The sequence below is a fragment of the Phytophthora infestans genome, genomic scaffold (assembly GCF_000142945.1).
Source record: "Phytophthora infestans T30-4 supercont1.10 genomic scaffold, whole genome shotgun sequence".
In the NCBI taxonomy this organism is placed as follows: Eukaryota; Oomycota; class Peronosporomycetes; order Peronosporales; family Peronosporaceae; genus Phytophthora; species Phytophthora infestans.
Window position 1 is genome coordinate 2535401 of NW_003303749.1, and position 25031 is coordinate 2560431.

A 25031-nucleotide genomic window follows, 5' to 3' on the forward strand; every position below is an offset into this window, starting at 1 on the left:
AGAATCCGGACACTGTTGAAGGCGAGAAGGGCGTGAAGCGGCGCCAACGGTCATGCAAGGTGTGCACCCTCTATAAGGTCCGTCCCAGGAAGTTCACTAAGTATTATTGTCCAGAATGCTCCAATGGAAACCGACGGTGCGTGCAGCGCGAGCTAGATGTCTAGCTAGCAATCTAACGTGACTGGTGCTACAGGAAATACTTATGCAATGTTGGAAGAGATGGAAGGGATACCTGCTTTCGCATCTGGCACATCGAGTGGAAGTATGGGAACGAGATTCCCCCAGCGCTTCTGCTGGCGCACAAGACGCGCGAGCGGCCACCTGCATTGCGTCCAGGTAAGAAGCGAAGGAGGAATTTGCAGGAGGAAGACGACGGTAGTGCGAACGAGGACGGCGGCAACGCCAATAACAGTGAAGGTGACGACGACGACAGAGAGGCAGGCACAGCCGCGTACCGGTAGGTATATGTTCAATCTACGTCGACTCTACAACATGCAATCAATTGGAACCGTTAATTGGCTTTCACATCATTGGCCATTTTAAAACAATTCGTAGGTACCTGCAGCAGCTGGACGTGTGCAATGCTGCAAAATACAGCCTTTCCGATAGACAGTACAACTTTTATGCTGGTAAAGGGAACATTTGCAATTTCGTTGGTTCATTTTATCTACCTAATACGACTTTATGTTGGAGATGCCTTCCCTATACCCACCAGTCTATCCCAATGTGTTCCCCCAACCCGCTATTCAAAACCCGGACTTAATCGACGATGCATACAAATTCCTATATAAGAAAGCATGGGATGCCAAAAAATATACCCTCGTAAATTAGCCTGGGAACTAAGGGGTTAAGAAGGTAATTTCAAAAGAGTGCCGCTTCGTAAGTTTTTCTGAAGTTAGTTATACTCTGAAATAGTTTTCAGAGAACACCACGTCTATTATGGCTTACCATTTTTCTACCGATAGGGCAAAAGTGAAGAACTTACTTGAGCTGGCTAAGCCTTATCATTCTGCGCTTCATATGCTATTCTGAGTTTCATACGCTATTCTAGACAGATCACAGTAGAGCTGTAATCGGTCTAGAATATTGTGCGTTTGAGGAAATTTAAAAAATCTCTTGCTTTTTGAGAGAATTTCTACAAAACGGCCTGCCCAGTCCACAACGATGTAACAACATGACGCTCGATGAAGCCCCCCCCCCCGCGCGATAGGATTAGTCTCAAAACAACAGAAACCCACCGTAAATTGGGATCTAAGTCGACCATCTGCGCTGCACTTGTGTGTAGCTGGTGTGGCATAAAGTCAATTTAAGTTCTGTGGTGGACACTCAAAAGAAAGATGAGCGCAGCTGGTGGCTCCGACGTGGTTGAACTCGTTAGCAGCGATGAATCGTCCAGCCAGGAGGAGGGCGTGGACGTTGTCGACCTAACTGCTAGCAGTGAAGAGGATGGCGGTGGAGATAATGAGGACACACGAGAAGAGATCCAATAATAGCAAGCTGGAGGCCGCCTTGAATGCTGAGGTTTCTATTCATACGTATAAAACAAGAGAGAAGAAAAATAAAATAATTCGGGAAAAACGCGTGCCCCTCGAGATCCTCCCGAAAGCCGACGAGACAGGAGCATCGAGCAGCAATTAAGGTCTCAAAGCGCGTGTATCACGCGAAGTCAATGCAAACCAAATTTATCCAAGCATACTTGCAGTTACCAGGCGTTCGTGAGGCTTTACAGCTCCTTCGTCAGCGACGGGTGGAGAATGAAAATCGTCGCAGCCCAATGCAGGTGACGAGGAGGTCGAAAAAAATGACATAGAGAGAGGAAAAGCTCGAGAAACAGAAGAATGTAAACAGACAGACCGTGAGGACGTAGTTGTTAACCTAGCAGCTGGGGAACCAGACGCATGCACCTCACAGCCGGCTCCAGCTATTGCCTGGCCAGCGTCAATCATTCATTATCTTCAGCTAAGCATTAAGGAAGAAATTGTGATCAAAGATTATTGGCCATCAGACCGATGCAAGTGCTACTGTGACTGCTACGCTGATACATGTCCTCATGCAGCGGTACAAATCTTCTGCGAGTTTGCAAATTGCGCGCCTAGAGGCCGCTGCTCGAATGGAGTCTACGAACACTCAGACGTTGAGCTAATCACGTCTGCTAATGGAGTAGGCGTGCGGATAATAGACAGCATTCCTGTCGGTACTACAATTGTACCGTACACTGGATTGATGACGAACTTCGAATACGATAGTAATACCCATCAGTTTGAATAAGTTTCCTTGCTTAGTGCTGACGTATTTCATAATGAGAAGCGTGTAGTAACATTTGCGAATACTTTCAAATACGGTGTTTTAATGCGTGGCATGGTACTTGGTTAAAATTACGGCTCTGGTTTTATAGACGGTACTTGGTGTCAGTTAAGGTACATCGAGGTAGCGTTTCGGGTCTCAGCCCATTCGCTTTAACTTCCTTTTCATTGTGGATCCCACCAAAAAGACATCATTGTCCGTGCCTTTGCCTACATATATCCGTTCGGCCGTCTCCAAATTGCAAGAAAGCGAAAAGGCATAAATATCGCATACATCGTTGCTGTTGGCCTTGTTCTTCACAATTTAGTGTGAGCCGCCTCCCCCATCCCGTCATCCTCTCAGATCAGAGGCAGCATCAAAGTGGTGAAGACGATGCGTGGGTGTTCGTGCATCGCCAGGTCTATACAGAGAAGAGCGACCGTATCATAGGCAGTATGAAGCATGCCAAACATCAAAACCTGCTAAGGTGGTAGTGTCCATGCCGACAACGATCACACAAGTCCCGTGAGTAACCCATTTATCTGAGCGGTTTGTAGAGCCCCTACTCTGCACCAAATACAAAACCAAATTCTCTCGTGTGGCTCGTGTGTGTGCTCTGACGCGTGCGTGGCGATAATAAAATGTCTACTGCGGCTCAAGGTGATAGCTTGCCTAGAAAGCAGTGTGGCGAATATTTATGAAATCGGCGCCAATGAAGTACAAGTCATGAATCCACCTTCTGGAAAGCTAACCGTTGAGCAAAAAAAGGCGAGCGCGTGAGCTAGCTGCTGACGGCATGAAGCCCACCCGCATCCGGAACGCACTCTCCGTCAGCGCTCCGGAAGATAGAATTCCGCATTTGAGCAAGGTTCAAATCTTTGTGACTCACTTTCGAAAGACAGTGCTGAACAATTCGGATGATTTGGACGTGATTGCTCCCAGTACAAAGTAAGCTCCTAGCGTTACATAAATCGCAGGATTTGATCTCTGGAGAAACTTTACCACTGTTTTCACACTAGAAGAATCCATGCGATTTTAGAGAGACCCAAAATTGGATGAAGGATGCCGGCGTGCTAAATTAGGCGACTGGATCTCTAAGTTTATCCGGCTCATAAATAACAGAATGATTGACAGAACACCGGAATTTACCACGGCTGGAAACGGTAGTGTTTTTGTTTCACCTGAGAATGCAACACGACTGCCCATCAAAAATGCATTTAGAAGGGAGATAGCAACGTTACTTCCATCACACCAGCTCCGTATTCGGGTGGTTGCAGTCTTCAAAAGCGTACTAGACGGATTTATCCGGCCGTACGCTCAAGCGATTATGGAAATGCAGATATTCGTTTTGGTTGCTTAGCCCCCTACATAGATCTCGTTGCTGGAATGCCCGTGCAGGTGACAATAAACGTTGCCACGACCAAAGAAGTTGCGAATGTCACACTAGGCACACTGGAGTATATCCTTTTCCCGAATAGCACTTCGTTTCGTTCAGCAAGAGACAGTCGCACTGACGTCGCAATTCAAATACCTAGCTGCTAGCCAGAATACGCCATCCCGAGTCAAGTAAGCCCAAGCTCGAAGGGAATGGGCCAGTTATATGGAGTACGAGCTAGGTGGAGTTAAGGTTTAAGGTTGTAGTGGCCAACCAAGTGAACTGATTGGCTGGCATACATGTAGCTATAAATGGATGGATCCGCAATACTATGGATTGGCCTGGCCCTCCGGTGGATTAACCTGCCAAACTGTGGATTATATCACGAAATCGTGGAATTTTCCAGACCTCGGAAAAAATAATTGCGGAACTGCAATTATTGTGTTTTGCTTATTATAATAGGTATTATTGCCATCAACAGAATCCGGTACAATCATATATTCCAGAAATTATTGCAAAACAATAATGGGTCAGAAGAAAAAGTCACTCGGTTCAACGGTTCAAGCATACCCGGAACCGCACGACGGTTCAAAGACGTATATATATGCATAAGAATGCTGAGTGGCTCTGCAAGCTTCGTTTAACCTTGTGTCTCAGGATATATAGCCGTTAGCCGCAACAGACACTTACTACTCACTTTAAAACTTGAGCCATGGTGGCGAGCCGTGACCTCAGCGCCTTCTTCTTCGAGCCTCAAAGCGAAGGGCTTCATCGGTGCAAGCTTTGCGGCACGGATCGAAAGCAACTTCCCGGCACAGGATATTCAAGCCTTCTCCCACACCTGAGGAGCCGCCACGAGGACTTTCGTGCTCAGTACGACACCCACCATCGCAATCCTGAGAGCCCGCTTGAAGCTTTCGGCTTCGTGTCCGAGGAGACAACCACCGCAACCAGTGATAGCGGTGGGTTGTCGAGAGGAGCATGCCGCTCAGTGAGGTGGACGACGAGCGAACCAGGGCCATGGCCAAGTTGAGTGCAACCAATTCCAAGGCGGTCAAGGCCGACATGATTACGGTGGCGTCAAAACTGGGCTCTGTAATCGAGGAAGAGATGAAAAACGAGATCAGTATAATGTACGACGGCTGGACGCATGGCACCTTGCACTACGTTGCGGTTTACGGGCTCTATGTCGTCGGCGATCGGCTTCGACGCACGCTACTGGCGCTTTCGCCGCTCGACGGGGGGAGTCAAGATGCAAACGCTCACATTGTTTTTTTCCGGAACGTGCTGGCGGTTTATAACAAAACCGTTGATATGATCGTGCTCATGGTTGCTGATAGCTGCAACACCAACCGCAGTATCGCTACCAAACTCGGCGTCCCATTGGTCGGCTGTGCATCCCATCGATTTAACCTGGCGGTTAAAAAGCTCTTAACAGAACACGAATCACTGTTACAAAAGGTTAACAACCTAATGCAACAGTTACGTTACCCAAATAACGCCGCGCAACTTTCCAAGCTCTCCCCCCCCTTCTCGCCAAGACTCGCAATGTAACGCGCTGGTCTTCTACCTACGAGATGCTGAAGCGCTACGTCAAGCTCAGAGCGCACGTCCGCCAGATTGAAGCTGTCGAAGCCTCCCTTCCGTCTACCAGCGAGCACAAGAAATTGTGCGCTTTGTTGGTGCACTTGACCAAGCTGGACAGTGTGTGCAAGCGTCTGCAGAGCGACACGACCACTATGGGCGAGGTACGTCTTCTTTTTGATTCGGCTCTTTTGGACTTCCCAATTATGAGGGAATACCTAAAAACCAACTCAAAAATTGTCTATTCGCCCATTTTTGAAAATGGTCTGGTGAAGGTCGGCGATGGGGAGAAGCTGTCGGCTGCCGAAACCGCGGCGCTCAAGCGGTTCGAGAACCAGCAATCGTCCATCAGAGACTGGACGCAAGCGCAAGCAGTGCGAGGACAACTACGCTGATACAGCAAAGCGGCCCGAAGAGACGCGCAGGTGGTGCAGTGTAGAGACGCGCAGGTGGTGCAGTGTAGAGACGCGCAGGTGGTGATACAGCAAAGCGGCCCGAAGAGACGCGCAGGTGGTGCAGTGTACACTGCTCTAGCTGCGCAGGTACCGCCGACATCGAATACGTGTGAGCGCTTGTTTTCCGAGGCCAAGTACGTCCTTATGCCGCAGTGCAGCAGCACGCTTCCATCCCACTTCGAAATGCTCGCCTTCCTACGTGCCAACAAGGACATGTGGAGTGTCACAAGTCTTCTTTAGGTAAGTTGAGATGGTGTCTTCATTAATGCCTGTAATGAATATATTGCCAATAATTGCGCCGTACTTATTATTGTTTTTCTTGTCTATTGCCGTGACTATTTTAATAACGCCGGAGCGCCAATTTAATATGTTACTGTATTGTCCGAGGTCTGGAATTTTCACTGCTTTGGTGGATTTTCATACCATTTGTGTGGATTACGCCCATCTCTGTGGATTGATCTGGCACTAATGTGGAGTTTCTCACGCCTTGAATGAACTTACCGGTTAGGAGCCAATTACCGCCTTTGATTCAGCAGACGGATTCGATATGAGCCAGTATTACCGATATATCAGGCTCACGTGTCTTGAAGCAGGTTTTACTGAGCCCAAAATGTAAAACTTCAACCCTTGGGCTCAAAGTTTCAAATAGCAACTGTCCGATAGTTGCTCGCAAAAGAGAACCTGTCAATGGCTCTTGCGGAGAGGTCGCACTTCTTGTCCTTTCGCATTTAGCACTCCGAGCCCAAAAATTCTCAGAACCCAGTTCCTGATTCAAAGGGGTTCTGAGAACCGTTTTTCTGGTTCGGTTCTTTTTAGGCGGGGAGGTTTTTAGCGCCCTCGGCAACCCAAGGTTTTAGACCCGCAACCCGAACCCCACACGAGGACGGGTATCATGGGCTTTCAAGAATTTGGTTTTGTATTTGGTGCAGAGTAGGGGCTCTACAAACCGCTCAGATAAATAGGTTACTCACGGGACTTGTGTGATCGTTGTCGGCATGGACACTACCACCTTAGCAGGTTTTGATGTTTGGCATGCTTCATACTGCCTATGATACGGTCGCTCTTCTCTGTATAGACCTGGCGATGCACGAACACCCACGCATCGTCTTCATCACTTTGATGCTGCCTCTGATCTGAGAGGATGACGGGATGGGGGAGGCGGCTCACACTGAATTGTGAAGAACAAGGCCAACAGCAACGATGTATGCGATATTTATGCCTTTTCGCTTTCTTGCAATTTGGAGACGGCCGAACGGATATATGTAGGCAAAGGCACGGACAATGATGTCTTTTTGGTGGGATCCACACAGGGAAAGAGAAGTTTAAAGGAAGTGGGGTGGAGAACCGGAAAACCTTTTTTTTTTTCTTTTGGGCGTTACCTACAAACAAGCTCAATCAGGTCGACTATCCGACCTTTGTCTGTGGCATTTCAGATCATGCCCGTTCGCTCCATTTGATAGCCGTGTTTGTGTCGTCAAAACAAAAACATTTTAACTATACGCGCTGAAGTCTTTGCGTGCAATTTACGCTCGCGTTATGGGAAAACGAATGGTCGTATGCTACATAATGGGAGATGCTGATGGGAACCAGTAGAACGCCACGAAGAGGGTTTTAAATACTGTAATCCCGACATTCTGATGTGTTTTAACCACGTGGTCGCAGAAGGTCATGAGCGCAGCAGTTGCATCTTTCCTGGTAAACAAAGCCTTGTGGTAGTCGACATATTTGAAATACACTGCGCTAAAGCTGCATCGCAGTGCCGCTCGAAGAGAACAAGTGCGCTACGACAGTGGCTTACGGATCCAGATACAGAGCTCGGCAACTATTTTCGTTAGCAATGGCTCTCCCCATTGGATGGGCAACCACCAATAATCCAGTCGAACCGTTTTAAGCTAAGTCGAAGGAGACATCCACTCTGAGAGCACGTACGCTGATGGGGACCCTGCTTGGCCAGCTGGAAATATGCTGGCGCATGGAAAGCGTATCAGGAGTCGACTTTGGAGGAAAAAAAGGTATTTCGATCGGCTCAGACGACGCACGACTACTCTGCGCCGACAAGAGTTAATTATGGAAACCCCGGCGATCGACAGCTCCGACGATTTCATGTTAGCTCTTTTGAAAATGACTCCACGAATTTATATGAGACCCCGAAAGAAGACGGTTGAGGCTGTGGACGTCGCAGGCCAACTTGGAGTCAACGCAGAGCGTATGGAGCGAGCTGACGGGTGATCAGACTAGGGATGGGGACGTAAGAAAACGTAAACTTGACATCCACAAAAAAGCTAGACGTAAAGTTAACGTTTTCAAGACGTCACGTACGATTTGAAATCTGTTGGTTGAGACTTTGGACCAGAGCCTCTGACTACCCACTATCGGTGCAGCAGAACCTGCAGCAAATTGACCGGGACTACTGCTTGATCAACCAGCCACCATGGAAGAAGACACACCTCCACCATCGTCACCACCTCCACTTCCGGTGTTCAAGATGCCACGTGTTCACAAGCAAGAATACTGGTCATTCGTTTGCCTCGTAGCACCCAGCACAGAGATGCCACCCGGCCAAACGGCGTGGAAAACTACGGATGCAGAATTAGCCTACTGTCTTAAGTGCAAAACGACGTTTAAGTATAGATCCGGAAGTAGTGCAAGTATTCGCAAGCACATGAACCATGAACATCCCCACGAACTCGGAAGTGTTGGCCGGGAAGCGGCCGTTTAGCGTGTGAAGAACGCGCTCGCTTCAAAGCGTAAATTCAGTGCAGTGATCTTCTCTCCAACAAAGAGAACCAAGAAGATCAACCCAGCTGAAGAAGAGATGGCTACTCGAGCGCTGATTGAATGGATTGCAAAGTGTTTGCGCCCTTTAAGCATTGTCGAAGACGAAGAACTAAGATTTTTTATCACTTTAGTTCAGACTATGCATGGGATCTACGAATTACCTTCGCGCAGAACAATTACGGAGCGGATGCAAGCCCATGGACAGCAACTGCGATCTCTGTTAAAGGAAAAAATTGCTGAGGAAGTTGATTTTTACTCTCTCACGACGGATATGTGGACCTCACGAACAACGGACAGCTACATCGCGTCAGCAATTCATTTCATGACGGAGTTTTTTTGAATTGAGAAGCTATACTCTAGAGGTTGCTAGTTTTTGTGGCAAGCATACTGGAGTTCGAATTCGAAAAAAACTTCGTGACCTCATGTACACCTGGGGGTAGATATCTCTCGTGTCTCTAAAGTTGCTCGAGACAATGGAGCAAATATCGTAAAAGCTTGTCACGAACTGGGCGTGGATCATTTCGGTTGCATGGCACATTCTCTACATTTAGCTGTGTCAGGAGCTCTAGCTAAAACTAAGGCTGAAGTGATGGACGAGTCAAATGGCGACGTCGATGAGCAAGAAGGCGGAGCTGTTGATGAACTAGCCGAGGTTGATGACGGCGAAGAGCATTGGGTAGAGGATCCATCTATGGAATTGGAGGCTATTGCGTTCTTAGAGAATGAACTAGTTGGCTTAGAAACGTACGTAGCGGCAAATTCTGTACGACAAGAGGCGTTGGGAGTCGAGATGCTGGATGTAGCTGACGACTCTTTAGATGAAGGGCTTTTGAGCGGATGCATGAGTGCTAATGCAGCGAAGACAATTTTGAAAGCGATGAAGCAGGCAATGTGTGAGTCTTGAAAGGATATATCTAGCTTTCGCAAGATGGTTACCTATTTCAACAAAAGTTCAAAAGGAAAAGGCAAGTTAAAATCTCTGCAAAACCTGGCAATCCCGCTCACGGTTATTAAGGATGTGGCAACGAGGTGGAATTCTACGCATCATATGATCCGGAGACTGCTGCAGCTTCGACCCGCTATTCAGGACTTTTTTGCGTACATGCAAACTTCGAAAGGTAAAGAAGATTTTAGCGACGCAAAATTGGCAAGACCTACCAGTGAAATGTGGATCCATTTGCAGTGCTTGGACAAACTGCTTGTGCATTTCGAACTAGTGACAAAGACGCTATCGGGGGATACGTATCCCACGATAAGACTGGCATTCCCGTGTATACGTCTTCTGGAAAAGAGACTGATGAGCAAAAATATTTTTGCTAAGGTATCTTCTGCTCATGCGGGGGAGCTTTACTATGGAATAGTGCTGAAGAGAATGCATCTCGTTCGTCGGTTGTTCCTTTTCCTACTTCGAAAGCGTTTTCAAATGCTTCCCGTTGATGTCAAGTACTGCTGTCTGCTCGATCCGCAATTTGCAAATGGCGAAATATTTACTACTGCAGAAAAGGAGGAAGGGCATGCATTTTTGCTGAATGAAGCAATGCGCTTTGCTGGTGTTAGCATCTCTGACGCCAATTTTGCTTCAAGTACCGACGAGAATAGTGACGAAGAAGAAGAATTTCTCAATGATCTGTTTGGAGGAAAGCGAACACCAGAGCCTGAGAGGCAAACGCAATTGTCGTTGCGTGATCAGGTAAAAGATGAGGTGGATCGGTACTTCGAGAAAGCTCGGCACAAGGCTCGTGAAGCGTCAAATAACAAGAAAAGGCGGAAACTGGACGGCGGTCTGCAATGGTGGCGCGAAAATGCCGAAGCATTTCCCTATTTGGCCCCAGTCGCGAGAAAAACCTTTGGGATAGTAGCGACCTCGGTTTCCTCCGAGCGTTGCTTCTCGTGGACTGGAAATGCTATCACTGCGCAGCGCAACCGTCTATCCTGTCCTAATGTAAGGGACTTAATTTTTCTGCACAGCAACACGGAGAATGAGAGCTCAAACGAAGCAAAAAGAAAATAAACAATCACATTTGCCTTACAAATATTGCAGTATCATCTTTTTCCTTGCGCTTTATTAAAACCTCGTACGCTAATTACCACAAGGTCTTCCATCACTGTAGCTCGTGGAGAGGGTGAAGGTGGCCGTCGCAACCAAGCGGCCTTCTTGATGCTTCCCTGTGCCGTCGTGCTGGTGAACACGACAAGATTGAGAAAATCGCCGTTGAAATTGGCTTCCGCGTGCCATCCAGTACGCAGAGACGTCGCTCACTATAGCTGCAGACTTTTGGATTTTCTGAATTGAATCTTTATCACTGTCGATCAATCACATCGCTGCTAAGATAAAAAGCACATTTCACAAATCAACGTCTCGTTCTCGTCGACCACGGCTGCTTCCGAAACAATCCATGCGATCCCCTATTCACCAGCAAAATTATCCATATTTGCCAGCAACAGCAAAGATGTGAGCAATCAAACTGGCAGGAGGAGCTTCGTCGGCAGCGACGAGGTTTCCTGCGTCTTAGCATCATGTTCTTCCACACCAAATTGGCCATTTGTCTCCACGGCGCTGCCACGCGAGCCGCAGCACCTGTGTGTTCACTTGAACCTTTTATTTGTTTGCGTCATCCGTTGAGTCTTGAGAATACAGCGACAGCCGCCAGCACATCAGCAATAATAACCGCTGCAGTAATTAGGATCGTATTAGCGGACGAAATACCTCCGTCGCACTCGTTCTGGTACGTGAAGACACTGTCAAACAGCTCTTGGCACGTCGTGACCACCGTCGACGTCGTGTTGCAAGCCTGGGGAGACGCCACCGCAGCGCAGCACGAGTTGGACGCAGAACACGTCATCTTGGACCACATGACTCGACACACTGATGCTCCATTGTACTCGCTGCTGTCTGAGTGATGCAGGTTCTTCTGCTGCTTCGTCCAAATAAAGTGTACCTGTGAAATAGCATTGATTAACGAAAGACCTATCATAATGAATGACGTTCTCTTTACGTAAGAAAAACGCGAACGGGAACTTTTTGAACCACCAAAACTTTACGTTAACTTCGTTTACGTCCCCATCCCTAGATCAGACCCTCCGCTCAAAATAAATGTTATTCAAAACCCAGGAAAAGTACGAAACGACACTCTCATGAATTGCCTTCTTCAATTAATTTACCCTAAATACATAATCCATATATTGTATTTTTTTCGGATTTGGTGAATGTTGCCTGTGGATCACTGCCTTACACTGGCTCGACCTTCGGAGAAAATCACCTAAGCAAGTACATCGCAGTTATAACAATAGTTAAAATCGAGCACATGCACTCGATAAAAAGCACGTGCCGCCTACTCGATATTTCTTACGCTTTTATTAGTGAGCTTTGTTAGAGTTATCGTCGAGTTCTCTTAAGTCTACAAATTGAAGCTGAGAGGAGCCCTAAATTGTTCGTTGCATAAGCTTACAATACACGGCATTTCCAGATAAAGTACCAAGGCGCCACCAGAATCTACCAACTACTCCGATAAAACCCAGCTCTTGCTGCTCGACGCTATCCTGCACTTTCTTACTCTTGTCCTCGCTTCACTAATGCATCTTCTCCTCCATCTCAGGTAACTGACAGCAAGTACCATGTCAATAAAATAGGTACCGTAACTATAGCCAAGTACCGTGTCACGCATTAACGCACCGTATTATGAAAGTATACGCAAAAATACTACGTGCCCCTCATCATAAAAAACGTCAGAGCTAAGCGAGAAAACATTGTTGGGTATTATTTGAAGCACTGCGATGAAAACGTTAAAACGGTAATCTTGTGACTTTGCCTCTTCGAGTCGCTGATGGATTGCGCAACATTTTCACGGCACTGTTTGATTTTACACGCGTGGGTAAACCAAGTCTCTACGTAGTCTTTGGCGATTTCTTTGTCTCGCTTGATTTCTTTTATAGTTTTCATTATGATGTGCCTTTCTGCTATGTCGCATCTCGACGAACTCTGTGTTTGGACTACACGAATGAATAAGAAATCGCGCCACCGCTCCCCACTCTTGTGCGTCAATATACAGCTTTTTTGCTTTCACGGCTTTTGCATTAAAGCTGACCAATTATTCAAACTGATGGGAATTACTGTTATATTTAAAGTTCGTCATCAATCCAGTGTACGGTACAATTGTAGTACCGACAGGAATGCTGTCTATTATCCGCACGCCTACTTCATTAGCAGACGTGATAGCTCAACGTCTATGTGTTCGTAGACTCCATTCGAGCAGCGGCCTCTAGACGCGCAATTTTCAAATTCACAGAAGATTTGTACCTCTGCATGAGGACATGTATCAGCGTAGCAGTCACAGTAGCACTTGCATCGGTCTGATGGCCAATAATCTTCGATCACAATTTCTTCCTTAATGTTCAGCTGAAGAGAATGAATGATTGACGCTGGCCAGGCAATAGCTGAAGTCGGCTGTGAGGTGCATGCATCTGGTTCCCCAGCTGCTAGGTCAACAACTACGTCCTCACGATCTGTCTGTTTACATTATTCTGTTTCTCGAGCTTTTCCTCTCTCTATGTCGTTTTTTTCGACCTCCTCGTCACCTGCATTGGGCTGCGACGATTTTCATTCTCCACCCGTCGCTGACGAAGGAGCTGTAAAGCCTCACGAACGCCTGGTAACTCAAGTATGCTTGGATAAATTTGGTTTGCATTGACTTCGCGTGATACACGCGCTTTGAGACCTTAATTGCTGCTCGATGCTCCTGTCTCGTCGGCTTTCGGGAGGGTCTCGAGGGGCACGCGTTTTTCCCGAATTATTTTATTTTTCTTCTCTCTTGTTTTATACGTTTGGATAGAAACCTCAGCATTCGAGGCGACCTCCAGCTTTTGTTATTTTTGGATCTCTTCTCGTGTGTCCTCATTATCTTCACCGCCGTCCTCTTCACTGCTTAACAGTTAGGACGACAGCGTCCACGCCCTCCTCCTCGCTGGACGGGTCATCGCTGCTAACGAGGTCAACCACGTCGGAGCCACCAGCTGCGCTCATCTTTCTTTTGAGTGTTAGCCAAAGAACTTAAATTGACTTTATGCCACACCAGCTACAGTGCGGGCGGTAATTATACATGTACACATAAATGCAGCGCAGATCTTCAAAAGAAGGTCAAGCTAGATCCCAATTTACGGTGGGTTTCTGTCGTTTTAAGACTAATCCTATCGCGGGAGGTTGTGGTCCCTTCATCGTGCGTCCTGTTGTTACATCGTTGTGGACTGGGCATGCCGTTTTGTGGAAATTCCCTCAGAAATCTAGCAAATCTCCTCTTGGGTTGCCTTTATTTTTTCCAAGGTTAAGTATAACTTGCTGTAAGATTCATGTAGTATTGTAATTACATGTAAGGCTGCGGTACAGACGAGGACACTTTAATATGACGGACACTAATGAATGACACGAGGTTTTTTGTCAATAATTTCAGCCAATAGAATGTCAAAAACAATATTGTGGCCATGAGCTCACTTCGAATCGTGCCATGGAAGAGCTCGAGCTGCGAATGCTCCAGTGGGGTATCCGCGATGGTGCCGGAGCTGCCGGCGACGAGGATGACGCTGCTGAAAGCGACAGTAGCGGTGGCGGTGAGGTGATCTATCAGCTGAATCTACCATCAAAAGGTCGTCGTAGCACGTATTCAAACGAACTAAAGCTTCGAGTCGTTGAGAAAGTTAAAGCAGGCGGCAAAGTCGCTGCTGTAGCTGCTTCCAATGACGTGCACACTCGCACAGCTGTGTACGAGTGGATAAAGAACGAGGATAGACTTAGAGAAGCGTGTGCTAACAAAAAGAGCTCCAAGACCACGTTAGGGGGCCAGGGCCGTCACTGCGTTTTCCCATACGCAGATGAGCTCATACAGTGGATTAAAGCCATGCGTCGTGATGATTTTGCACTAAAAACTAACCACTGTGTTGCTTTTGTCAAGGAAGAATACAGCTCATGGGCTTCGGACTATTTGCTGACGCGTCAAGAGGACAGTCTACGACGTGCAATCCGTCGCGTAGCACTGAGTCGCGGCTTTTCGTTTCGTCGGGCCACCAAAACTATCATATCGACCCAAGAGCTGCTCGCAGAGCAGCAGCGCTTTTCGGCAGAGGTTGGCGCCGAAATCAAGAAGGCGTACCAGCGAGAGTGCGTCTTCAATGCTGACGAAACCGCGGTCTACTACGAGGAAGACCCCGGCATCATCCTTGCCGAGCGCGGCCAAAGCAAGTCCGCGCGGGTCAAAGGACGCCGCCGTTCGGATCGAGCGAGTGTGCTGCTCACCGTTTCCGCGGCAGGAAAAAAGCTAAAGCCGCTAGTCATTTTCCGCGGCCAGCCAGGCGGCACAATTGAACGTGATATGACGGCATACTCGAACCAAGTCCTTGTAACCGTCCAACAAAATGGTTGGATGGATACAAGGGTTTGGAACGAAACGTTTATCAACGGTCAGTGGGCAGAATTTGTTTGTGACGAATTCCCAGACCCTCTAGCCATCTACGTCGACAATCTGAAGTGCCATGTGTCCGAGACCGCGCAGGAAGCATTCGCGTCGTGGGGGACAGAGCTCGTGCCTCTACCAAAAAACACTACTGCTGTACTACAACCTCTGGACGTGGGCATCATGGGCCCGTTCAAGAAGAAGCTACGCTCGCTGACGCTATCCTACAACTTAACCTCCATCCAGAGGAATGGGTCCCTGCCTCTGCGGGAGAGGCTGCTGGCGCTCAAGCGCATGTCTGCAGATGAGAAGAGAAAGCTGCTTGTAGACAGGGTAGTGACAGCGTGGGCGGCCATCGACGAGCGCTGCATCAAGCGGGCTTGGGAGAAAGCTGGACTGTAATACATGTACATCTTTACAGTTGATTGGATAAAAATATTAGGATTTGAAAGCATAGATAACGAAAAACCAAAAGTGTCATATTAAAGTGTCCTCGTCTGTATCCAATATAGCAATACCGGTGCATAAAGGCTTACAGGTATTTGAAACTGGGTACTCTTACTTTTTTTTAAACCCAATATGGGTGATCAATTTACCCAAAATTCCAAAGATTCCAAAACCAATTTGCAATCCTGCTACAGGCGATGGCTTCCTTTCCCACCCGCCCCATGTGGGCGGCGTGCAGCGTGTTCCGTCGTAAAGTACGTGGCACAGTAATCACTACCGGAATTACGCCCCCCCGACTGGCACTGTGGTCGATGGGCACCACGCAGCGCGTATTTTCCAGTGGAAGCGGAGAAGTTCGTGACGGCTCGAGCAATACGCACGAGGTCGGCGATGTAGTACCGAAAGACCAGTGCCAGCGGTCTTCGTTCCTGCGCAACATCGACCTGACAAATCCATCGGCGCAGCAGAAGCTGTCTAAGTTGATCCAGGAGGTGGTCAAGACTAAGGCCGACACCGGTGGTGCGTTTAATTGATAAAAAAAAGGATGGGTAGGATAGTTAGTGACAATGTTGAAGTAGATTTTGTGCCGCAAGTCGTGATCCAGAGTCTTTGCACGGCGTATCGAGGCATGCATACTGACGAGAAGAGGCAGTTTCTTCTTATCTTGGCACAGGACTTGCACATTGACACGGCTGTGGTGAGTAGCTGAGGATTCGATATTTTTTTGTAGCTGCTGTAATTAACCGAAACGTGGGCTTCTTTTGCTCTACTTATGTGAGGTAGGCTTTGCAAAACGCTGCTCAGTTCGAGCAGAACATGGTCAACGTGATGGACGCCCGCGGTGGTATCGTGAACTGGGAGCACGAGAACGTGGAGAGATACCTGCGCACGTTTATAAATCTCCGTAACGCACTCTCGCCGCTCTATGAGGTAAATGATATTTGCATTTAATTGGAATGTGTGGGATCTGACAAGGGTGACAACATTCTAGATGTTCTTTCAACAAATTTTGTCACAGCGAGAAAACGGGATGTTGTTCTTAGTACACATGAGAGCAGACCTGCTGCAAGTATTGCGTAAGAGCGCAAGCCATTCCGAAATCCCTGCTCTTCGCTCATTTGACGCAAGCTTAAAAGTGAGTACACGGGTGCTTGTGGTGTACTACTGTCCTATTGGTGTATTGTCCTATACGACAATTGACGCCTGTGTGCTCTGTTTTAGCAATTTTTGGCATCGTGGTTTAGCGTTGGATTCTTGAAGTTAGAGCGTGTGACCTACGAGCACTCTCCTGGCCAGCTTCTGGAGAAAATCATTCGCTACGAGGCAGTGCACCCTGTGGGCACGATTGCCGAACTTAAGAGGCGGCTTGGTAGGCTGGGACAATTCTGCTGATGTCTTGAATGGTGGCTTGACAGGTGCTTGTTCCTTGTCCTAGGAAATGGACGGCGGTGCTTTGCTTTTTTTCACCCTAGGTGAGATCAATGGAGCTGGAGACAGCTCAGCCTTTCATATTTAATTTATTTTGTTTCTACATGTACTGTAGTATTCCAGATGAGCCCTTGGTGTTTGTGCATGTAGCACTGATGCAAGAGATCGCATCCAGCATGCAGTCCATTCGTGATGAAACGGAGCAGCTAGCAGACACCTCTCAAGCCAACGCTGCTATCTTTTACTCTATCTCTTCGACGCAAAAGGGACTTGCGGTAGGGTGAGCACTTTGCATTTGTAATGGTAACAAACTGCTAACATACCGCACTTGTTTGTATTATTCCAGGGTGTCGACTTGGGTAATTTCCTCATTAAAGAGGTCGCTAAAGCCCTCAAGACAGAGCACCCGCGCTTAAAAATGTTCGCGACTCTGAGCCCATTGCCCCAATTTATGCCATGGCTCGAAACGCAGCGGTATAAAACGGATGAATCATTGGTTTACCCGATGGAGCTTGATGCTCTGATGGATGCGTTAGAAAAGCGTAGCGTCGCTGTTCCGTCAAACGCAACTCCCGTGGCCATTGTTTTGGACACGCTGTCGATCGATAAGTGGAGCGAAGACCCGGAGCTGGATGCAGTACTTAAGCCTATCATGTTGAAGCTCGGTGCACGCTATATCTACCATGAAAAGAAGCGCGGAAAGGCGTTGGACCCCGTCACGAACTTCCACGTCAGAAATGGTGCCAGTTTTGATCGAATCAACTGGCACGCAGATCTGTCCAAGAAGGTTCGTCGGTTTTTGAGTTTGAAGTACTCTTGTCTTTCTGTCTCCCTGCTTCTCATTTCGTTCTCATTTATTGTTTTGTATTGTGCTAAATAGAGACTTGCACAAAGTGCTGGCATGATGATTAACTACAAATACGAGTTGGCACACGTGGAGACAAACAACGAGAACTACTTACTGCACAATGTTATCCCGATTGGGTTACAGCCCCAGCAAGTGCTTAAGAGCACGCATCATTTAACCAAGAAGAAGGAGTGAGCCAACGCGGGACAAAAGCTTTTAATTTGTTAAAATCCAGTTATCCCTTTTTTTTCAGCGGGACTTAAGCTTTTAATTTGTTAAAATCCAGTTTTTCCATTTATTTTAGTTTCGTGAAGGGTCGTACGAACACACTGCTGCTGGTTTTGACGAATTAAACTCAGGATGGTGTTGGCACAAGATGAGATTGACGCTTGCCGAGAGGCATTCCTGGCCTTCGACAAGGATCGGTGAGATGGATATGCATGTAGATTGGTGTGCTACCGTAGATCTATAACGTGGGACTTATGCGATAAAAACAATTAGGAGTGGAACAATCGATGTCTGGGAGTTACGGCAAGTGCTCGAAGGTAGTGGATGTTTTACTTTTGAATATGATGAAGGTTTGAAGGTACTGTACCAACAATTCGGATTAGCGATGGGACAGCAGCCGACCGAGGAAGAGTTGTTTCAAATGATTAGCGAGGTTGACGAGGACATGAGCGGAGCAATTGGTACTTGTTATGCTTAGTTGAATGGATAGGTGTAAATGTGTTGGAATTGACATTGGCTGCTAGACTTTGCTGAGTTTCTGCAAGTCATCGACAACCAAAAAGATCGAGCCGCTATGTTCGAAGACGATAGCGACATGAGTACGTGGACCCTCTTGATTGGAAGCTAAACACTGCCAACGATAACTTTTTATACGCAGTTGATGCATTTGTTGCATGCGGTGGTAAATCAGACAAGACAGGGTTTGTGCGCAAAGAGACACTGGTGAAAATCATCAAGGGAGACTTCGGTCTTACTATCAATATTGAGGAAATGATCAACAAGCTGGATGTGGATGGCAGCGGAGAGATCGAATTTGACGAGTTCAAGGCCATTCTGACTTGAGAGGACAGGGCTGTTTCTTGCATAAAAATATGTTTCTTTAAGAATACAGTTGAATTTGCTCCCCCTCTATCGTACAGCTAACACCCGGGGAGCTCTGGGTATCGAAACTCCATGTATTGCGCTTCCTAATAATTGAAGTTATCCTCCAAGTCTCACTTAGCTAGGGTGCTTCGCTTTAAGCTGGGAGGACTGTCAAAACGATATAAAACATTTTTTCTTTACTACCCTAGTGCTGTAGTGCCCAGTACTAGCACTCTTTAAATGCAGTTTTCTTACTAACACCGTAGCTCAGCCGTCGAAATCTCTAAGGCTGAAATAGCTACTTTGTTGAGATTAAAGAGGGCGTGAAGGCTGCTTCTTCGGCGGGCAGGCCCGCTCCTCATACCGAATTACGGCTTATTAACTTTTTGGTAGGGAAGCTGATGGGCAAATTCTGTAGGCCACACTACCGGTATACACGTTTTACTGAATGTATCAACAACCCAGAAAACGAGCGTCATGTAAGCACTTGCACGCCTTCTGTTGAGTCCAATCGTAGTACGTACCCTTCAGCGTACTGATTAAAGCTCCGGAGGCTCAAAGGTGACCGTATGCATCCGTGACTCTGTCTTCGTCTGGCACACACTACACGAGATCGCCTCCCAACAAATAGCCAGAACAAGGCAGCCAATATCTAAATCTGAATCTTTATCCTGTGTTATGTTGTGATCTGAAAGTTGCTTGCGCTACAGACAACTTTTTGGAACGATTTATGTGTGTGAGGCTGCCCATACAGCTCTTCTACATACAGCTAGCTGTCCTCGTAGGATAAATATTCTCTGTAAAAGCTGGGACCTGGGACTTTGTGCTATTATCAAATATCCTTCTCACAAAACAATTGACAACTGTAATTAGCATCGTGACTCAGTTCTAACAAATATAATACTATGCAAAACAAAATGCTACTAAATATAATTACACTAGGGTACAAATGTTGCGTGCTCAACTCCAGACAACCCTCTCGGTATAGTCATAGCGCCGGGAGACCGCTTTTCTACTTCCATAAAATAAAAGGATTCCTATCGCAGGATGTACCATAAAAAGGGATCATACTTCCCTTCAAAAGGCTGTGGAGTGTATTAGCTTGTCAGGCGGGACACAAGGCTGTGGAGTGTATTAGCTTGTCAGGCGGGACACATGACTTCCGTGTTGTGAATTCAGTATGCTCTGCAAGCTGAAGCAGCACTCGCATTGGAGCAGCCTCCCACAGGAGAGACCCGGCAAGTGTCCCGTGAGTGAAGGTCGCTGGGGTTTCTCACGTTGTATTTACATTAAGTTAGCTCAGTCTCCATTTTGCAGGATAAGAAACGCGTAAGTGTCGAGAGACCTGAAGACTAAGTAGCTAATAGGAATTCGTGTGTGCATTGCATTGGATTCCTAGCTTACGTCGAGAAGTCTCTGCGTACGCGTAACAGGGTTATGAGCCCAAGCTGTCAGTAAGGACAGTTGTGAGCACTCTGAAGACCCAAGATGTCAAACATGGTTGAACTCAACAAGAACGGACGCCCTATCGGTTGGCATGGCCAATGCTAGGTGTAATACAAGCAAATGATGAAGATCGCGTTCGAGGACAAGAACGTTCTCGAGTACGCGAGTGGAACCAAGACGTTGGCCTCCAACGTGACGGACGAAGAGAAGTCGAAGTTCAAGGAGGGCTAAGTCAAGGTGAAGCAGATCATTATGTCCTCGCTGTCGATGGAGCTCGGACAGCAGGTCATGATGAAGAAGACCGGTACAGAAATGTGAAAATACTTGATGGATACGTTAGAGGGTACGGCGAACACGGCAACCCGTACGAACCAAGAGATCATTCTGTACAACAAGCTCCAAGCTGCTAAATGTAAGCCGAACTGGGATGTTCGTCTACATGTTAACAATATGTTTCTGACAAAGGAGCAGCTTGCTGCTATCAATGCTGATGTTAGAGATCCGATCTTCATAAACTTGTTGATTCGGTCTTTGCCAGCAACCCCACGATTTGATCGCCTGAGAGGAATGGTCGAAATCGGAACCAGTGAGATGGATACTCCTGAGAAACTCAAGGACCAGATCCTGCGAATGGACAGTTACAACAAGTGTGATAAAGAACTTGGAGTTACTGGTGGCAATGGTGCACACAACCAAGGGCAAGGACACGGTCAACGAGCAGGACATAATCAAAAGCATAGTTCTGGCATCGGTACGAAGACTGAGCTACCAGAAAAGGCGGCTGCTATCGCAACCAAGAAGTTGGATCAGCAGCAGAGCAACTGCTTCAGATGCCATCAACCAGGTCATCAGCAGAAAGATTGCCCAAAGACGTTGCTGGCGTCTACAAATGCGCCGAAGGCCAAACAAGCCACGTACACTAAGCGTCTCGAGAAAAGCGAGAGCCCCAAACAGTCAGTGGATCCTGTAGTGACAGAGCAAACTTCGCCAGTTTCGGCTCCGGACACTTCTGCGGTGCCTGTTCCTGTGACGACAGCTACCCCAGACATAGCGACCCCCACTGACCACGGACGGCATGGTAATAGTCCTAGCGGTAGTGATCAACGTGATCACTGTGCTGAGGAATATGCTAATTGGGAGTGGTGCCTGGATAACGCGGCAAATGTCCATGCAGCATCGGACCAACGCTACTTTACGGAATACAAACCATTCTCGGACCAATAGCAGACCGAGTACGCGGATTCCAGAAGAAGTTCGCGGCTGTTCCGCTTGGCCATGGAACGGCGAAGTTTAAGGTGAAAAACAGTGGACCTGTTGTGATCCTTACTCTTCGAGATGTATTCTTCGTTCCGGATAGCAAGAATCTGCTGTCACACTCGCAGGCTGAAGACCAAGGTTATGATATTGAGTTTCATGGACGAAAGGGCAAGAAAGTGTACGAGCTCTGGGAGAGGGATAAAAAGCTTCTAGAAGTGGGCCGTGACCCATTTGGACTGTACACATTTTCTGCTCGGAGCTCATTTCTTCCGGAGAACACCAGGGAGAATCAGAAGGTCGAGAGACAGACCTCCTCGTACCAGCCTCCGCACCGTGTGAGCATCACGGCTGCAGATGGCGCAGCTGATCTGCAGAGATGGCACGAACGACTGGGCCATCTGTGCCCACAGTTTGTCAAGATGATGGTCGACCATGATTTTGCTACTGGTATGATGCTGCGACAGCGTAGCTTCGCGGACTGCGAAGCATGCCACCTGGGGAAGCAGAGAAAACCTTCGCCCAAGCAGACGCTAGCGCGTGAGATCAGGCGGAAGAACCAAGTTTTCTTTGCAGACCTGTTATTTCCTCACCAGAGCTCAAGTGCCAAACTTCCCAAGGCTGTATTAGTTATAGTCGATGGCTATTCACGCTACACGACGGTCTACCCGCTAAAGTTGAAGACTGCCTCTGAGGTGAACACGGCCATGCGACACTATATTGTTTGGGCTGAGCGCCAGTTCAGCGAATGCAAGGTGCTGAAAGTGATCACGGACAGTGGCAAGGAGTTAGTCAACGGGGAGATGAATCAGTGGTACCAACAACAGGAGATAGCGTTTCTGCCAAACCCTCCCCATGGTTCGCATCTGAATCTTACCGAACGAGCAAATCAGACGTTGACACACATGATGAAGACAATGCTCACCATGGCAGGCTTGCCGAAGCGTCAGTTCTGGATGTACACGGAAAATATAGACGAAAAATCGTTTTTCACCATTTTTCTTCCAATCTCAAGCTCTTTCCAAATGAATTTTAGCCAATACAAAGCTGGTTAAAACGATTCGTTTGCGGTGCTTCTTGCCTCTATCCGACAACTGACACTCGAGATACAGCCCATTAACTGACTTCGACTTAGTGTGCAAAGCGCGAAACGATCGACGAAGTACTAAGTGATGCCTAGACGAGCGCTATTCAAGCAAAAATAATGGTTAAACTGGTTGATGTAGGTGAACTAGTACTTGGTTTTGAGCCCTTCGAGGCGGTAGACCTCCATGCAACGTTCTAACATCGATTGAACCACGTTTTCCAGAGTCGACACCGGAATGGCAGCCCACGCTTTCTTGATGGCCTTTACATGCTCCATCTTAGTGTCATACTGCTTTCCGTTCACGTATACTGCTCTAGCAAGGATACCCCACATGTTTTCAATAGGATTTAGGTCTGGTGACTTCGCAGGCCACCACATCACACGCACATCCAGGTTCTCCAAACACCATTTAGCTACTCTGGTCGTATGAATCGACGCATTATCGTGCTGAAATTCAAAATCCAAGCCGTGATAAAGGTGCGCAAACGAAAATAGGTAGTCACCCAATGTGTCAATGTACTTCTCTGCGTTCTGCTTGCCCTCCAGGAACGCCAACTCGGACTTACCTTTGACACTAAAGGCGCCCCAAACGAACACGCTGCCTCCACCGGACTGATGGTTCGAATAAATTTGCTTCTCTTTTCTTAGATCTCTCCAATAGTACTGGTATCAATCGAGTCCGTCTAAATTAAACTTTTTCTCATCTGAGAACACCACAGAGCTCCAGTTAAGGGCCATGCTCCACATGCTGTTCGGCCCACTTCAGTCTGTTCTTAATGTGCTTGGGTTTGAGCACTGGACATGCAATCCTCTTCTCATGCACCCTATTCTCTGAGTCGTGCAGCACTTCCTGTACCCTACGAACAGAGATAGGTAGCTGTAACGAATCTTTTAGAGCTCTAGCGCTTACACCAGTCTTAGATGCCTCACGAAGCAGTCGACGCTCGGCCGTAGGCGTCAGCTTCTACGGCCTGCCCGGACTGTTTTTCGTGCCGTACGTCTCTGGGTTGCTTAAAAAGCTGTGCACAACCTTCCACGAGCGACCGATGCGCTTCGCAATAGCATTTTCCTTTTGGTGTTCCTCCTTCAGCGCCAAAATTTGACCTTTCTCGAAGTCTGTCAGTGGTTTGCCTCGCCCCGTCTAAATAAACAAACGTTTTGGCAAATAAAAACGTGTAGAGGTTTGTCAATGCCCTCTCTCTGGTGTGCATTGAGCTGCACTCCCCCAGACCCCTTCAAAGCGATATAAATGTCTTCCTTACCACTTCGTCTATGTGTTCCGCGCTGCAGCTACGCAGCCAAAGGCAATTTTTTAAGAGAATCTCAAGTGTCAGTTGTCGGATAGAGGCAAGAAGCACCGCAAACGAATTGTTTTAACAAGCTTTTAATTGGCTAAAATTCATTTGGAAAGAGCTTGAAATTGGAAGAAAAAATGGTGAAAAACGATTTTTCGTCTATATTTTCCGCGTGCGCTGTATGCTTTGAAAATGGCTACATTAATTCGCAATCGGTCGTACTGTCAAGCTATCAAGGATACGCCGTATCGCTTGATGATGAACAAGAAACCTGATCTACATCGCCTGAAAAGATTCGGAGCAGTAGCCTACGTGCACCGGGCTAAAGACCAGTCGCGTCGAAAGCTAAATAGCAGCTGCCGTATTGGCTTTGTGGTCGGTTACCTAGAGGACCAACCAGGGTATGAGGTCTATTTCCCAACGGAGAAGGTGGTGCAGCACGTCCTGCATGCGTCTGTCAACGAGGAAATTCTCTACAAGGACCGGTATCAGGAAAGCTACCGCAACAACGTCAAGAACTGGATGTCATCGGTAGATGAAGAACAACGAAGAGGAGACGCACCAGGTAGTACGTACAGGAGCGCCATTGATGAACAGGGTGTGCTGCCGAGAAGGACAACAATTCGCCACCTGATTCGCCAAATTTGCCAGATGATGAGGAGATCGAGGAATTATCGCCTGCTGCGCACACTCACCATGACACTATTGAGTCACCGGAGAATGACCATAGTGGGACTAAGGAGTGGATGAGTATGCCGATGTATACTGCTTTCCCGAAATCGAGGGCAGATCAAGAAGTAAGTCGTGCTAGTGAAGATGAAACGATGTCACAGCCCCACGTCTCTTCTCAAATACCGGAAAAGACTCAAGATCTAACGGAAGTAACAGCTCAAGACGATGGTCAACAAGCTCAAGATCGTGTGAATGGAGATAATACCCCGGAGGAGAAGACTGAAGAGAGCGAAGATCTTAGCGGATCAGTCGAGCCTTTGACCGATGATCCTGCTAATAGTGATGATGAGGCCATAGAGGTGGAACCCTCGCCGTCATCTGAGCTAGAGAGCGAAATGTGCGAAGAGCCTCATGATACCGATGAACTCTTCGAACATGATGGTGATCCAGGTCAAGTTTCCAGTGAAGAATGCGAGAATCACAAGGGAGAAGGTAGTTCACCTGCCGAAAGTGATTGGACGCTGCATTCACCGTGGGGCAGACTGAAT

General features: G+C 47.5%; 2 protein-coding genes across 2 annotated transcripts; both read left to right on the forward strand.

Moving 5' to 3' along the window:
* Positions 1-15528: 15528 nt before the first annotated feature.
* On the forward strand, positions 15529-17889 carry PITG_07145 (malonyl-CoA decarboxylase (MCD), putative; the record flags this gene model as incomplete). Its single annotated transcript, XM_002905059.1, has 9 exons — positions 15529-15881; positions 15941-16059; positions 16146-16292; positions 16354-16497; positions 16584-16731; positions 16798-16834; positions 16906-17065; positions 17137-17577; positions 17671-17889. The coding sequence occupies 8 exons, from the start codon at positions 15991-15993 to the stop codon at positions 17830-17832; spliced, it is 1308 nt and encodes a 435-aa protein (XP_002905105.1).
* A 361-nt stretch (positions 17890-18250) lies between these two features.
* Positions 18251-18708, forward strand: PITG_07146 (uncharacterized protein; the record flags this gene model as incomplete). Its single annotated transcript, XM_002905060.1, has 3 exons — positions 18251-18326; positions 18390-18464; positions 18557-18708. The coding sequence occupies 3 exons, from the start codon at positions 18251-18253 to the stop codon at positions 18706-18708; spliced, it is 303 nt and encodes a 100-aa protein (XP_002905106.1).
* Between the last annotated feature and the right edge of the window lie 6323 nt (positions 18709-25031).